At 44.1% G+C, this 17,023-nt stretch overlaps 1 protein-coding gene across 1 annotated transcript in view; it reads left to right on the top strand.

Moving 5' to 3' along the window:
- Positions 1 to 17,023, top strand: part of LOC309371160 (uncharacterized protein) — a 44,348-nt gene that overhangs the window by 23,738 nt on the left and 3,587 nt on the right. Inside the window, exon 4 of the mRNA XM_081913837.1 lies at positions 13,170 to 13,316. Within this exon, the coding sequence (XP_081769963.1) occupies positions 13,170 to 13,316 (147 nt within the window). The remainder of the gene's footprint in view (positions 1 to 13,169; positions 13,317 to 17,023) is intronic.

Raw genomic sequence — 17,023 nt, forward strand, 5'->3', positions numbered from 1 at the left:
GTAATGCACTTGTGTGAAAGTTGGACTGCGGGAGGGTCTGTGTGAAATTGCCCTCAGAAAAACACACTATTTGGATCAGCTGCAAGCATAAAGACCTCTTGCCGAAGTGTCACTTATTTGATATTGCCCAAGACATGAATAGCTGTTTCACACATTCGCTGATATCTAATTAATTTGATACAGCAATGGCACTTAATTGATAAGTAGAATACTCATCGCCAGTCTGCTGAGCTACCACTAGCAAATGCATTGATTTGAATGTGTAATGTGCAATTAATTACACAAAGAGCTAGATGCACCTCTTAAGATAATTAGACTTCAATAGATGCTTTATTTACAGGCCATGGGTACTTAACATGCAACAACTGCTTTATTAAATATAAATGGTCCACTTTGTTCAAGATCCTCGCTGAGGCCCTTAGTTGTGCTGCAGTTTATATATTTTTATTTATTTATTTATTAAATTTGAATACTGCCCTTCATCCGAAGATCACAGGGCAGTTCACAGCACATATCAGAAGAACTTCCCCTTTTGGGTGAGCCTTTCAAGGCTGGGGGAATGCCTAGTGACCTGAAACAACAACAACTCCAATGCAGGACCCACAAAAGCTTTTGCTTTTGTGGCACCTTGGGTTAATAACTTAATTTGTTCTAGAGATCCGTTCTTAACCTGAAACTGTTCTTAACCTGAGGTACCATTTTAGCTAATGGGGCCTACCGCTGCTGCCGTGCCGCCGCAGTGCAATTTCTGTTCTCATCCTGAAGTAAAGTTCTTAACCCGAAGTACTACTTCCAGGTTAGCGGAGTCTGTAACCTGAAGCGTTTGTAAACCAAAGCGTTTGTAACCCAAGGTACCACTGTATAGCCTTGTATCACCTTTGTTCCTTTTATCCTGCTCTGCTCAAGGAATCAAACCATTTCTCCTAACTGCAACTGTAGCAGGTCAAATTCATCCCTTGTCACCATTCCCTCTTTCCCGAGTCTTCCTCATTTCAGGAGGAGGGATCAGTGCCAGATTTATGTATAGGCTAAGTAGGATGCAGGTGGCGCTGTGGGATGCAGGTGACACTGTGGGTTAAACCACAGAGCCTAGGACTTGCCGATCAGAAGGTTGGCGGTTCAAATCCCTGCGACGGGGTTAGCTCCCGTTGCTCGGTCCCAACTCCTGCCAACCTAGCAGTTCGAAAGCACGTCAAAGTGCAAGTAGATTAATAGGTACCGCTCAGGCAGGAAGGTAAACAGTGTTTCCGTGTGCTGCTCTGGTTCGCCAGAAGTGGCTTAGTCAGGCTGGCCACATGATCCGGAAGCTGTATGCTGGCTCCCTCGGCCAATAAAGCGAGATGAGCACCGCAACCCCAGAGTCGGTCACGACTGAACCTAATGGTCAGGGGTCCCTTGACCTTTACCTTTAAGTAGGCTGATGCCTAGGGCCTCTAAATCTAGGGGGGGCCTCACCAGCCTGCCCGCTCCCCAGTGTCGAAGACTCCCCTCTCCCAAAATTGCAAACCCAAGACTTCATGCAAGGGTAAGGCAACTCAGGCCTCTAAATCTAGGGGGCCTCACCAGCCTGCCCGCTCCCCAATGCCACAGTCTCCCCTCTCCCAAAATTGCAAACCCAAGACTTCATGCAAGGACAGGGCAACTCAGGCCCAGCAACTATGAGACTCAGGGATAGCCAGTCGGGCCCAAATTGAAGCAGTGAGGCGCACCTTTTTTTTTTTTTTTTTTGTAGGGCCACAGTTCACAACCAAAGTCTGCAAAATTTGTATCCCTTCTGGAATCCTAGCTAACTCTATTATGCTGGTGTAAACCCTGGTGCGCCAGAAGCCCAGACTAGCAGCAAATAAAATCTGTTCATATGTTAGCGACTGATAAGATTTGTAAACCAGTTCATCCTAAATTATAAACCTCCAAAATGCAGGCCAAAAGAGAACAGGTCTGGGAAGAGCAAGGCATACAATGGGCACCACCAGTGAAAAGGCCCTACTCCATGTAGTTTATATTCTAGATTAAAATTGATTACTTAATTGAGATGGGGATTGTAACAAAAACACTGGGGCCTAATTTGAATAGTAGAGTGCCTGGTATCTGGTGGGCAATCTCATCCTTTATTTCCACACTGTGGCTGCAGACCAAATAACCTGTCAGGAGAGTTATGAGATTCAGGTGAGGATCAGATGCCTTGTCAATCCCAGCAGGTATATAAGAGGATGGCTGCCTTTGCCCTGGCCAGGCAAAGCAATGGCAGGGAAACAGACACTACTCAGGTTACATCAAGATTGGCCTGTGGTGTGCAGCCATCGAATCCCTGGTTCAACTGGTCTTGCACGCCCAAATCTCCAACAGCTCACTTTTGTGGGGTGGGGTTCTCCCCCCACTGAAAAATGTATTTTCCTGGATGTGATTGGATGCAGTAAATGACAAAGTCAAAATCTTTCTGTTTCCCCTCTTATATTTCATATGCAAGAAACAGTCAGCTCGACGCATTACACATTACATATTGTAAAGCAGTAATCATTCTAATAGGTGGCTGCTGAGGTTGATTACTAGCCGAGAATAAATGGACTAGGAAAAAGCTAAAAGCAAGGCAGGATACTCAGAATATATCAGATTTAATCAGGCAAATGTATCCCTCCAGGCTACTTTTGCCTGACCTAAGCTTTCCGTTGGGAAACGGGAGTTCAAAATACTATTTCTGCAATGTAATTTCAGGTGCAATGAAGTCACATTAGGAAAGAAGCATGGAAGCTATTTCTCATGCTGGGATTTGCATGGCCAGTAAAGTTAACACCTTGCAACCTGACTGCCTTGAATATGATTTCCAAACGTCCAATGGCTTTTAGTTCCGTAGCTGCTGAATGGACCCCCTCAAGCCGAGTCAAATTGAGCTGCAACTCTGAACAGGCATGAGAATGAGCAGGTTGAAAAAATGTATCCCCCCCCCCCAATGTTTGTTCAAAACTGCAGTGATTCTGTTAGGGTAACTCCATGTGTTCCCAGCTGAATATGGCACAGTATGAACCAATCATCTCTGGGGAAGACAGTTATGCAGGACTATTAGACTGGTTATTCTAATGGCTCTTTATAGTTCAGTAGTTTCACTTGTGGCAGCCCCAATTTTGTGGTCCCATCCCCAGGTAAATTATTGGCTTTGTGGTGCTTTGAGTGGGGTAATATTTCTGAATTGCCATTTTAAAAAAGTGTGAGTGTGAGCACACACACTGCAACTACAGCGGTTAACCTTCAAGTATCCAATTCATTTCTTGCCTTTCTTGGAATCTTGTTAAATCTGGTGGGGAGGGGAAGAGCCCAGGCATATCTCTCGTCTAGTTGCATATGCAGGTCACATAACGCATGCTTGAGCGCTAAAGCACTGCATAGTGCACAACCCACCATTTGATAGGACATTATGAGGTCAGTTGTTTCAGAATGAATAAATATGCATTCTGCAGCAGGCACACATAATGTGTGGGGTGTCATCCTTACTAGGAATGTAACAAGGCAGCAATTTCCATCCCATCCTGTTTTTGTCAAATTCAGCGCTGTTTCTCTTCTACTACAGTTCAGCTTCTGCTAAAATGTATACAGTCATACCTTGGGATGAATACGCTTCAAGTTAAGCATTTTCAGGTTGCACTCTGCGGCAACCCGGAAGTAACGGAGCATGTTACTTCTGGGTTTCATCGCTCGCACATGCACAGACGCTCAAAATTCCATCACGCGCATGCGCGGAAGCAGTGAAACGCAACCCGCGCATGCGCAGATGCGCAGTCACGTGTTACGTTCTCTTCAGGATGTGAATAGGGCTCCGGAACGGATCCCGTTCGCATCCAGAGATACCACTGTACTATTTGTGTTGCTACCAGCTTACATAATTAGTTTCAGTGCATTTCAACAGAAGGGAAACGTCAACAACAATGTAAAAAACAATGAGATTATTTACATAATGTTTGCAGATTGATAATAATAATAATACCACGCATATTGGCTTGTCTGATTTTTGTCCTGCACCTCAGACGAACATGCAAATTGCAGCAATTTCTGCTCCAATTTCCATTTCCAGTAGAATTCCATGGCATGCCAAAGGCTATCTATGGAAATAGGGCTGTAACATCTCAAACAGACAAGTGTCCCTAATGGAGTAGAGCTGAAATTTCAAGGAAGTTTTTTTTTTCTTAGAAAAAATCTGATTTCCCCCCATTTTTCTCACCTCCTCACCCCTTAGAAAAAGGCCAGTTTGCATACCCCCCCCCTATGAATATTTGCCACTATAGAGGGGTGGGGGAGAGAAGAAGGGAGGGAGCCAACATTTCGTCCCCAGAGTGCCCTGGAATGACACATGTTGCCATAGTAGCTAAAGGTCAGGGATGTCATTTGGAAGGAGTAACATCAGCATACCGTACACTATGTCGTTACATTATGAATAACAATTCCCTTTTATGCAGAGCCAAACACCACTCATTAATTTGCCATGAAAACTGATGGAACACCCAGGGTGAGCTGTGGAGTGCTGGAACACCCTAGATGCATGCATAACTGTGAATTTGGAGATCTGTGTTTATATTGACATTCATCGGTGCTTGCTAATTCTCCCAAGCAAGCAAGACTACACCAGCATTTCTAAATTGGTAGCTACATAGTGCAACAAGCCTGGGACATGCAACTGTCTCTAGATTAGAGATCCCCCAATGCCGTGCTTTCCTTGAATACATGTGTAACATGCAAGTTTGCACATGAGTAAAATAGAAACACAAGCATATCCATTACCAGCACTATCAAGCTCTTATCAGTATGCATTATTGCATTTTTGAATCTCGTTGTCTCTTTTAGTTTACACTAAAATAAAGAAATATATTTATTTACACTACAGGCATACCTCGGGTTGAATGCGCTTCGGGTTGAGCGCGTTTGAGTTGCGCTCTGCGGCAACCCGGAAGTAACAGAGCGCGTTACTTCCAGGTTTCGCCACTTGTGCATGTGCTCAAAATGACGTCACGCACATGCGCAGAAGCAGCGAAAAGTGACGTGTGTGTGCACAGGCGTGCCGTCGCTAGTTACGTTTGCTTCTGGATGCGAACGGGGCTCCAGAATGGATCCCGTTCATATCCAGAGGTACCACTGTGCACTAAAATAAATCAATATGTTCATTTATTTACATTATATAAACAATGTAAATAAATAAAAAACATGTCCAGGACACTGATTGGGGAAAGCAGCAACTTTGTATTTGCACTAAAATTTACAGCCTCCCCAGTCTTCATTTCCTTAGTCTAAGGAAGTCTTAGCCAAACTGGTTCCAAACAGAAATAAACAACTATTTGACTTTTATAAGACATCTGAAGGCAGCCCTGCATAAGGAAGTTTTTAATGTTTGATATGTTATTGTGTTTTTAACATTCTGTTGAGAGCCACCCCAGAGTGGCTGGGGCAACATATAAATAATAATGGGGCAGCATATAAATAATAAATTAAAATAAAATAATCCAGTTATTTAGGACTACAACCCCCATCAGCCCTAGCCAGAATAGCTAGGGTTGATGGGAGTTGTAGTTCAAAACATCTGGAGGGCACTTGGTTGAAGACAGCCACTGCTGTGCTCTGCATAACCCTTGTAAACCAAATAAAAGATAAGGCAGAGCAAAATGAGTCCTTCTTTTAGCACACTGGAGACTAATGTGAAAAAATGCAATAAGCAGAAAGGCAATGCCATTGAAATTTGATGGCATTATATCTAGTGGTATGTAGGGTTTTCTGCTTCAATTTTCCTGCCTCAGATCTGTTTTGAGTTTGCAGTTGGGTTTATTAATGCGAACACATTGTTCATGCAGCCGTGCATTCAGCGACTTGGCATAAATAATTTATCTGCAAGCTGACTTGGCTGGCGATGCTTACATAATTGAAAGCCAATCCCACACAGTTTATTGTGGAAGGTTTATTGGGAGGGAACAGGCACAGCTTCTGGGATGCTGGCTCAAGAGACCAGGTTTTGAGAGCCTGCTTTTCCAGCATGGAAGCAAACAGCCTTTTTCATCCTCCCACTGCTGCGGAAGGAGAAACATCTTGGAAGTGAGGGGCAGAAGAGCCAAAATGAAATTTCGCGTACATTCCCCGTCTGTTTAATTCCTCAAACTGAAGGGTATCAGGAATTTTGATACCCTGATTTCAACATGCCCAAATTCCAAATCTGTATGGAAACTTCCTTCCCCTGCTCTCAAGTCCTAGAGATAGTTAAAAATCGTCGATGGAGCATGAGACGCTTAATAGCAGAATTGTGGGTTCCAGCCCCATGTTGGGCAAAATATTCCTAGGTTGTAGGGGTTCAACTAGACGACCAACTCTACCATTCTATGATTCTATGAAAAAGAAACATGTAAAAATGCTCATTATTTCAGGTTATGCATACAGAAACTCGCACACCCGAAGACCACCAATTTATATTTCCATGCACCCCATTGCAACTGTACTATCCGTTTTCTGCTCAGATTAAGGGCTTGACCCCCTAAGCAGGCACTTTATCGCTATTGCTCAGCAGTTGTAGCTCACGGTTATTTATTCTTATCCTTTTGGGGAGCCCAAAGCTCTGGAAGATTTACTCCTTTCACTGGACAAGCACCAGGTCCTCTACAGAAACAATTTTCTATAGATGAGGTGGGAAAACTTTCTGGGCAAACTTCCCAGTGATGAATGGGGCCAAAGGCAAAAGAAGACAGAGCAATGAATGTGCTGTATGGTATATAGAATGAGCTTTGCATGGTAGGCTAATCTCTACACACTCCCCTCTGTGCCCCCCCCCCCAGGCAGGCAAGAGTAATTGTCAGAGTTCAAGGACACAAGGAGAAACACTCAAGGAGGTTGTGAAGCAATGCTAGTGATGTGAGTTGCCTGGGGAGACCCCCAAGGACCAAAGAGAAAGGCCCAGGGGCCATTTGGCCCCTGGGGCTTGAGGTTCTCCACCCCTGCTGTATCGCAAGAAGCATGGTATACAAATGTAGCAAACCATCAAGAGACCGAATCCCCACACAATTATTTCACTCCACCTCCTAAATCCATTTTGGGTGTTTCTGATAGGAAGCTCCCTCTTTGCTCCTGGTTTCAGTTTACCACATTCCCTGCTTTCCTCCATCTTTCTCACAGTGGGCTGAGTTCCACCAATTGCCAAACTGGGAACAGCTCACCTGCATGAGGTCATTGAGACTGGTATGTTGGATGGAAGACAATAACCACTATCCATGCCTTTGAGTTGGGCTCAGTATCCATGTAAAAGCATAAAAGGCAAAACAACAACAAAAAGAACCTAATGAGCTGAAAAGGTCTCTGGAAAGTCTGGGGGTATGGATGGAAGACTTCATTGGAATGTGGTCTCCAGTGAAGTCTTCCATCCATGGTCCAGGCTTTCCAGAGATGTTTTCAGCTCCTTGATATGTGGTCTCCTTTTACTTACTGGTTATTGACTGATAACAGAATACTCATGCCTGGGCGGTTCCCTTTGGGCTGAAAAAGCAATTCAGTCCTCCCAGCCAATCAGAAACAGGACCTGGAGACTGAGAACCAATCAAAGCCTGGTAAATATCCAATGAGTTAAGGAAATGGGAAGAATCTATCATTATCTGCATAGCACAAAATACTGATTTGTTTACTTTTAATATTTAGCTATCTCCCCACAAGCTGAAGGCAGCTTATAATTTATTTATTTTTCTTAAAAAAAAACCTGTCACGATTAGAGTGAGTGGAAATCTTTTTTTAAAAAAAAAATCTGACCACAAGAAACAATGAACACATAAAGATCCCAGAATGCAGCTAAGAATCTTTGAATCCATCCTTCGACTTGTGATGGTATGGCAAAACAGAGGGGCCACATACATCATAGTGACGTTATGCCGCCTCTGGTCACTCATTCCTGAGCCTTGGTGTTGCTGCTAAGAAGCCCAACCTCCACTTCTGTCTGCCATTGGCTGAAATATAGACTGTTGTTTGCATATGGTTTGCATATGGTGGCTTTCCAGCAAGTTTCCCCCAGACAGGGGTCTTCTAGAGTGACAGCTAATGAGGCACAAGGAGTGGTCAAAAGAAGAAGGCACTATCTGTGTGAGCACAAATGTGGTGCATGGAGGTGTTTGGATCTTGCTTGCTTTCTTTTGAAGATGATATCATTAGCAGGGTCCCACCCAGGGATCTCAATTGGCAAGGGAGTTTAGACAGGGGAGATGTTTTCTCTGGACAAGGGGTGGGAGGAAATCTGTGTTCTGTTCTCTCAGGTGCTGGTACCTGACACCAGATCTCTTGAGACATCCCTGTTCCTGGGATCTGCCCATGGTGGATGGAAAGGGAAGCAGCCGTCTAAATTCCCCCCTCGAGCCGATGTATCAGCATATTTTCCTTTCTCCCAGAAAGGGCTGTGGGATGCTTATTTTTGCACTGAATTGTAATATTGTTTGGGTGGCTTGGATAGAACTTCTCAGATGTTTATTGCTGCAAAAATAAATGTCCTATTATTTGCACAGCTGACAGTTGGCTTTGTTGTTCTTCCAAATGGAAAGAGAATATTTTGCCTAGACCAAAATACAGCTATGTTTTAATCTCCCTGCACGCATGCGCTTGGTTTGATACAAGAGGAGAATTCACAACCAGATGGATTTCTCCAGTATATATGTAATGCATTCCTCAAGAAAGTCCTCCCCTCTCTGGAAGAAAGCCCCTGAAACAGGAGGAGAAATGCAATAATATTTGTAGGGTAAGTGTGTTTTTTAATTCCTGAAAGAGCACCACATACACACAACTACTGATAAGGATATAGCCACTGTTTTGGAAAGTTGTTTGTTCGCTATGTGTTTTCAAAATTTTGCATGAAGATTCCTGACATCAAGGAACAGGTTTTCCTGTTTGTTTGGATGCAACTGGGCACCATTTTGAATGAAGATGGCAGACCAAACTTTTCTTAGAATTCCCAGGCAACGCTGGTTATGAGACTGCAAAACCTGAATTAAAGCAATGGGGTTTGGGGCAGTTACTGTGGACCTGAAAAACAAAACAAAAAAAGGAGGTGGTGAAATGGGGACACAGTGGGACAGAATGGCCCTTCCCATGTCTTGAAGTGCCCTGTTTCAGAAAATTTCCCAGGTCAGCTTTATTGTCAGCACTTTAAAAAGATTTATGGAGATGTTTCTATTTCACTTGGATATTTGACAAGTTTGCCTTTTCTACCAAGGATGGTTTGACTTCAGTCTTGAGGTCTGTAGGTTATTTTGTTGGTTATTAGAATCCCCATGGCCTAATACCTTGTTTTAAATTTACAAAGCAAGGGTGCACATTCAGAATCTCCTAACAGTGAGAAAGATATAAATAATCTATCTGCCTTTAGGGACATTATTTATTAATTGTGTTGGCTTGTTTATATTGTTGTTAGTTGCATGGAGGTCTCAGTGGGTGGAAAAGCAGAATATATATATATTTTCCTTTATAAAAAGAGGTGATAGATTAGATCAGTTTGTTAAAAGGCTGGCAATCAGCTGAAACATTTAAGTTTGCAACATCTCTGTTGTGTGTGTGTGTGTGTGTGTGTGTGTGTGTGTGTGTATATATATATATATATATATATATATATATACACTCATCTCTATGAGCTTAATGCTAATTGGTTTGGAGACATAATCCACTGGGAGGTTTTCCTCTGCAAGCCCAATTTGTTTGCCCACAAAAGGAAAAAATACTATTGAGTTTTAAATACATATATATGGATATTGGTATATAAATATATATACCCCACCTTTCTTTCACAGAACACAAGGTAGTATAGTATACATGGTTCTCCCCCTCCTTAATTATCATTACAACAATTCTGTGAGTTATGCTAGGCTGAGAAAGTGGCTCATGGTGAGCTTCATAGCTTGAACCCTGGTCTCCCAGGGTTATACCATGCTGGCTTTCCACGCCGGCCTGTATATGATCATACAAGTCAGAGAGCACCTGCATCTCTCATCCAGTGCTGAACATCTCTAAAGCTCAGAGCCAAAATGAATAGTTCCAGCTTTGGCAGAGTTCCACAGGCACACTCATATTTCTTCTTGTGCCTGTCGTGACCTAGTTGTGCCATGGATCATTTCCCTATGGTTCGGAGATGTGAATTAAAGCAGGCAAGTCTACATCAGAGCATCAAAGGGGAGGGAGATTTTTGGCTTGATTGGTGGGAGGAAGTATAATCCCATTGCACTCTCAAGACATTTCACAGTTCACCTTCTTGTCATCAAAGGTGTCAGGTTAGATCAGAGGGAAAAAACCTATTAGAGCAGACTGGCAGAACTTTTCCTGATTGGCCTTTTTAGCAGAACAGTATCTGACAAAGAGACAGGAGATGATGGAATCGAGGACCCGAACACTGTTGCCCATGAGACTCTCTTACCCAATACAAAAGTCTTATTGACTTTGACGCATGAGTACAGGAGCCCCTCTTATCAAAGCCACTGTGAAATTGAATCTCCACTTCAAGTAATGAATTTTGCCAGGTCATCCTGGTTGTAACTCATATGTCACAGCTGCACTGGCTACCTAGTTTCACCAAGACCACCTAATCATGTTCAAATATCTCTCTATAAGGCCTAAAAACCCCAACCAACACTGCCCCCATTCTCGCAATTCCAAATTCTGTGTTGGATTCTGTAGTATGGATGCTCTTTGGATATACAAAACAGGGTCCTCTCTCTAGGTTTTTGACTAGTCCAGCTCTTGATAATGGACAATGAAGTCTTTAATTGTCTTTTTTTGCTCGTAACTAGGAAGGACTGCTCTCTCCCATATGAACCCACATGTCCTATTAAACCACAGAACTCACTGGGTGACCTTGGGCCAGTCACAGTCTCTCAGCCTAACCTACCTGACAGAGTTGTTTTGAGGTTAAAAAAAGGAGAGGAACAGAGCCACCTTGAGCTCTTTGGAGGGTGATGGCTATGCTCTGTCTCCAAAGCTGGAGGCTGCAACACTTCTGAATACTAGTTGCCAGAAACCACAGGTGGAGAGAGGGCTCTTGTGTTCGAATCCTTCTTGAGGGTTTTCCACAAGCATCTGGTTAGGCAGTGTGAGAACAGGATGGTAGATGGGCCGCTGGTTTGATCCATCAGGCTCTTATGATGTTCTTAGGTGGGATACATAGGCAATAAACAAATAAATACCCATATATCAAATCAACAACGAGGAAGCAGTGGCCCCGATTCACTCATATGGTATAATCTTCCCTGCTGAGCTTCAGTCCAAATGGCTAACCCTGTAACAGATGGTGTGGATTTAGCAGTGCACATGCCATACTTTTGTACCCTTTGAAACTGCTGGAAAATCATGATGCCAACTGTTGCTTATCCCCTGCACCTCTTGCTCCATGGAATTTTGGAAAGAGGTGACCTCCAGTTAAAATTGAGGTAGCCTTTTAAAGACCATGCTCAGCAGTAGATGTGAGATCACCTAGTAAAACTGGTAGGAACAGAAGTCATTGAACGGTGTGGGTCAAGGAAAACAATGCATTTCCATGAGAATGACATTTATATGGCACTTTTCAGCAGTGCTCCAAAGGGCTGAAGCTGGGCAAGGACTTCTTTTGCGAGGTGTCCTGTGATGGGAGGTGTTGTATAGTGGGAAAGATGGGCGACAGACACAGCTCTTTTAAGCAACAGCTCTTTATTACAGCAGTTTGCAGTGCTCTAAGTCTCTCTGAACAACAGTGAAGCTGGCTGCCTTATATAATGCTCAATAACTTGTAACAGTAACAAATTCCAACTAACTACCCAATCGGTGAAAGCAACTCTCAATCCTTCATTTGCATACTGGTGGCCCAGAGTGAGAACTGCAGCCAGTCTGAATACATAACAGGAGGGATTTGGGAACAGGAGGAGACAAAGAAGCAGGACTATCACAAAAGGTGGCAGACCCCCCTGCATTAGAGGTTTTTTGGGTAGGCTGGTTGACCCCCTCTCTCATGCCTGCCGTACTGGTGAGTTCTTTCAACAGCAGAGGCATAAGAGCCAACTCCTAGGGGCCACGGGGCCTTCAACCTCCCCAATAAAATATTTGAGGGGGCTGCCCCCTAAGTTGATGGGCCTTGCCATTTAAATGGTGTGCATGAACCTTGTCATGTGATCAATTATGTGCCATATTTTATTCAAGTTGGCACCCGTGAGCAGAGGGTTCGTCTTGCTGGCCTTGGACCCTTAATGTATGTATGATTCCAAATGTATGATTCTAAAAGTAATGTTTGTTAGAGAGAAGGACAATGTAGGTCCTTCCCCTTCCCCAAATCGTCATCTCCCAGGGAGGGGCAGTGTTGCTGTTGGGAGGGCCACGCTGTAAAACCTGCCACTACAAGATAATATAGCATGACAGAGGGACTTCGCTGAAAGAGTCCAACTCTTACATGAAGCAGAGTGCCTTCTGTTTTAGCTTATGGTCCTTTACCTTAGCCAGAACAGAAGCCACTCTGCTCCTACTGCCAATCCCTGTAATTATGCATGTAGCCTTCTCATTGCAAAGCTTACCGGCGCAGCCTTGCAGAAGCGCCGGCAACACTTCTCCGTAATGCGGCAGCCAGCCCCGACTTGCAGGTAGCCCTGCTGCAACATCCTCTGAATCGCACTGGGATTGCAGGCTTAGGCGGATTCCTTTTCATTTCCACTGTTTCATGTCAGGCCATTATCTGCTCGAGTTAAATCAATACAACAGGTAAGACAAATTTCCATTGCCTCCACTCTAATCCAATATTGTGGCAGAATTAATATCCCTCTCTCAACCCACCAGAGATTCGGAGCTATTAAATCCTAAATTAAGGGTGTTTTGTTTTGCATGATACAGTGCCGAGTCTTCCAGAGGGGCTTCAGTGTCACTTCCGAACGAGCATCTGCCTCGAGTGCTGCTTGGCTTTCCTTTGTGATTACTCAAGGAAGCTTTCTGCCTTCTATTAACCTTTCATGCCTTGTTCTTTGGGTCTCTTCTGGCTAAAGCCACGTATAGAATCTAGCAGCCAAGGATGAATTACTGCTGATGGGTCTATGGGATTAGTGAAGACTGGGGAGGGGATGACTCTCACCCATAAATGGATGGGCAGACACCTTCAAGAGTCAAAAGTGAAGTGCAGCCTTTCCTAGATGATTCAATCCAATGCAGAAATGTGACAGAGTTACTTGTCCTTCTAGGAGGTCATCTTCTGGGCCTCTTCTTCTCACCTGGGTAAGCTTCCTTTCAAACAGGAGGCACGACTTCCATTGATCACATCGTTTCATATCGGTGGGACAGTGAGTAATGAAGGAGGCATGATCAGAGCATCATGGAAACTCCCCAAAGTGAGTACCAATACTTCTTCTGACCCACCAATTTTAAAGAATCCAACTCAACACAAGCTGTGCACAAACAATTCAGAATACTACAATTTTCAACACTTAGGGAGGAAATCAACGCTTCCAATAGTCCTGTCTGTTTCAGCTTGCCCAATGGATTTATAGATTGCTTAACTGTCACATTGGTTTACATAAAAATATTATTAAAAATACAGGTGAGATACAGATTTAAAATGTATATAAAATATAGATAAAATAGATAATTGAAATACTGATAAAATCAAAAGTTTAAAACAAATTGGCATATAAAACGTAATGATTATAAATAATATCAGTAGTTTTAAAACTAATACACATAATGAAATTACATGTTAAAATTGTGTGTTGTGTGTTGAAATTACATGTCTGTTTAAAGGTAAAGGACCACTAGGTCCAGTCGTGACCAACTCTGGGGTTGCGGTGCTCATCTCGCTTTATTGGTTGAGGGAGCCGGCGTACAGCTTCTGGGTCATGTGGCCAGCATGACTAAGCCGCTTCCGGTGAACCAGAGCAGCACACGGAAACGCCGTTTACCTTCCCGCCAGAGCGGTACCTATTATCTACTTGCACTTTGACGTCCTTTCAAACTGCTAAGTTGACAGGAGCAGGGACCAAACAACGGGAGTGTTATTCTAAAGCAGCAATGCGGCAGCAAGCAAAGGCTATAGCAGCCAAGACTGCTGCTTGTGGCTGGAAAGCCAAACAGGAAGTTTGTGACTGTTGCCATGGAAACAAAGGGGCAGTCCATTCTGTACTGAGCACCGGATGTTAGCTCAGTGGGTTTGTCATATGACCTGTGCTGGAAGTGCATGGGTGGAGTTTCTCTCTGTTTGTTGAAGAGAGCAGACATGTTTACTGTATGACTGCATAAAGACACAAATAAAGACATGTAGATACGTTTCTATATGTGTCTGATTCCCCTCCCTGGGGACATGCAGGGAGCAGGAAGGAGGAGAAGCAGTTGGTGTGTTTTCCTCACAGCCTGAGGAAAATCGCCGGAACGGACCTCGAGTATGTTGTTTCCTGCCGGGAGTCGCCGGAGGGAGGTCTAAGGAATTCAGCCGGTGCCTGAACAGATAGGCACATACCTCTGAGACGGGCTAGAATTCCAACAGTGGTAGCAGAGGATGGTTGCTGTTTTCATCGACCTCTGCATCAAGGAGTGGCCTCCATGGACGCCTGAGGTGAGAAGGCTGATTCTCTGCAGCCAGAAGCTGACCAGAAGAATCTGAAAGCCAAGCAACGGAGCCCAGGTATGAGTTTTTCGGGCTTAGAAGAGTGAATGCAGATTGAGTTATTCTCTGCTTCGAGGGAGAAACGTTTGGCAAAACAGCTCCAGTCAAAAGAGAAACCGCATTCCAAACATTCCTGTGGTTTTTCCTGTCCAAAGAAAAGGAATGCTGTTGCTTAGCAACGAAGGCCAGTTTCACGAGAGGGCTGGACAAGTCAGCCTTTTGCCTCGGAGAGGCAAAAGCAAGGTTTTGTTATGACTAGGCCCTTCCAAAGGAGCTCTTGGAAAATTCCAACGCAGCCAGCGTTGAGAGCTGCCAGGTGCACAGAGTGTAAACAAGCCAGCTATTGGATTTTAGAGGCTTGTGTTTGAGAGTCAATGCAAGGACTCAAAATGGATGCCAAAAAGGGGGGAGGCCTGCCTACTCCAGACCTTCTGACCAGTGACAATTATGCATCTTGGTCTATTAAGATGAAGGCCCTGCTGCAGAATCAGAGACTGTTTGGGGTGATTGAGAACCCCATTCCAGCAGCACCAACGCGTGCTTGGGAGTCACAGGATGTGAAGGCCAGAACTGCTATAATTCTGTGCGTGTCAGATTCGCAGTTGATCCACATACAAGATTTAGACCACGCGAGAGATGTTTGGGACACGCTGAGAAGGACACATCAGAGAGATGCAGGTTCTTCAGCGTTGCTGTATTTTGAGAAGCTGACCAACCTAAGGCTTGCGCCTGATGGAGATGTTCAAGCGCACCTGACGGAAATGAAATTTCTGCGTCAACAGATGGTGGAACGCAATTTCCGTCTGGATGAGGAAGTGTTTTGCTTCATGGTGATCAACAGCCTGAATCGGACTTACAAAACGGTTGCCAGTCAGCTGGGGTCCCTCCCAGCGAATGATTTGACTTCGGAGAGGGTCTTTGCCATGGTTCTTTGTGAACATGACAGACTTTCCGCCCTGGAAGTGAAGGACAGGGGGAGCCAAGAACGGAGTTCTAACGCCCCTACTGCTGTTGCTACTGGAGAAAGCGCTGAAGCTTTAAACGTTGTCCGATGCTACAATTGTGACCAGACTGGGCATCTTCAGTGGTACTGTAAGAAGCCACGTCGGAACAGAGGAGCTAAGGCAACCTCCACAAAGTCTGAGGCGTCAGACAAAGGTCACACCAAGCCAAAGACAAAGACTGCAAAAGCTTTGATGTCGCTAAAAGCCACACCAGAGGTGGGAAACTTCTTTGTCCTAGACACGGGCGCGACGGTTCACATGACAGGACACAGAGGACTATTTTCTACGTTTAAGAAGCAAAGCTTCGCGGTGCAACTAGCCAATGGTCAAGAGCAGGAAGCGACCGGAATTGGGACTGTGTATCTTAAAAGTCTGAACTTGACTATAAGCAATGTTTATTTGGTTCCAGAGTTGAAGTACAATCTGCTCAGCGTTTCGCAGATTGCCAAGAAGGGACTAAAACTGTCCTATGATGATCAGAACTGCGAGATCTACAAAGATGGAGAGTTGTATCTTTCTGCCAAAGAGAAAGATGGACTGTATTTGTTGACTTTTGATCAAAGTGATTACATGGAATGTAATTCTTGTGATTCTAACATGGTCTCTTTTACAGGTGTAGCCAAGAAGAACGCCAAGCAGGTCACCTCGAGGGTCGACAAGGCATTTCAGCGGGTGTATGCTGATGTGATTGGTCCTTTAGCACCTTCTAGAGGCAATGCAAAGTATTACCTAATATGTGTTGATTCTTTTACAGGTTTTGTCTGGATTTATCTTTTGGAGAGACCGAAAGAAGCCTTAGAAAGGTTTAAAGAGTTTTGTGACAAGGTTAAAAATATGCATGATGCTGACATAGATTGTCTTTGCACAGATGAGAAGCCAATTTTTCTTTTACAGGAGTTCCAGAGGTTCCTGAAGAAGAAAGGGATAAGACACAAAGTTGCTAGTTCTGAACAAGCTTGGAACAAATGTGTCTGTAGTGGGGTGAACAAAGAATTGCAAAAGGGAATGGAAGCGCAATTGCTAAGTTCACATTTGCCACATGAGTACTGGGCTGAGTCGCTAATGTCATTCTGTTACACGTGGTTGAGAAAGTTTTCAAAAGAGTTGGGATGTTCTCCTTTTGAGAAACTGTTCCACAGAAAACCTTCTGTTGCCCATTTCAAGGTTTTTGGGTCTCATGTGAGAACAGAAGCTCCAGGTGGAGTAAAGAATGCCAGAGGCATTTTTGTGGGTTATGAAAAGGGTCTCTACAGAGTAATTTTGTCTGAATCTGGAAAGGTGATTCTCACAAAATTTCTAGAGAGTGCTCCTGAAAAGGAGAGAGTGATTGTTCCAACATTTCCCACAGGTGATGATGATTCTGATGATGATGATGATGAGTTTGATCTTATTGAGTTCAGTACTACTGATGATGACAGCGATAGCTCAGACAGCT

Source organism: Podarcis melisellensis (genome assembly GCF_964234715.1).
Source record: "Podarcis melisellensis genome assembly, chromosome: 5".
Classification (NCBI taxonomy): Eukaryota; Metazoa; Chordata; class Lepidosauria; order Squamata; family Lacertidae; genus Podarcis; species Podarcis melisellensis.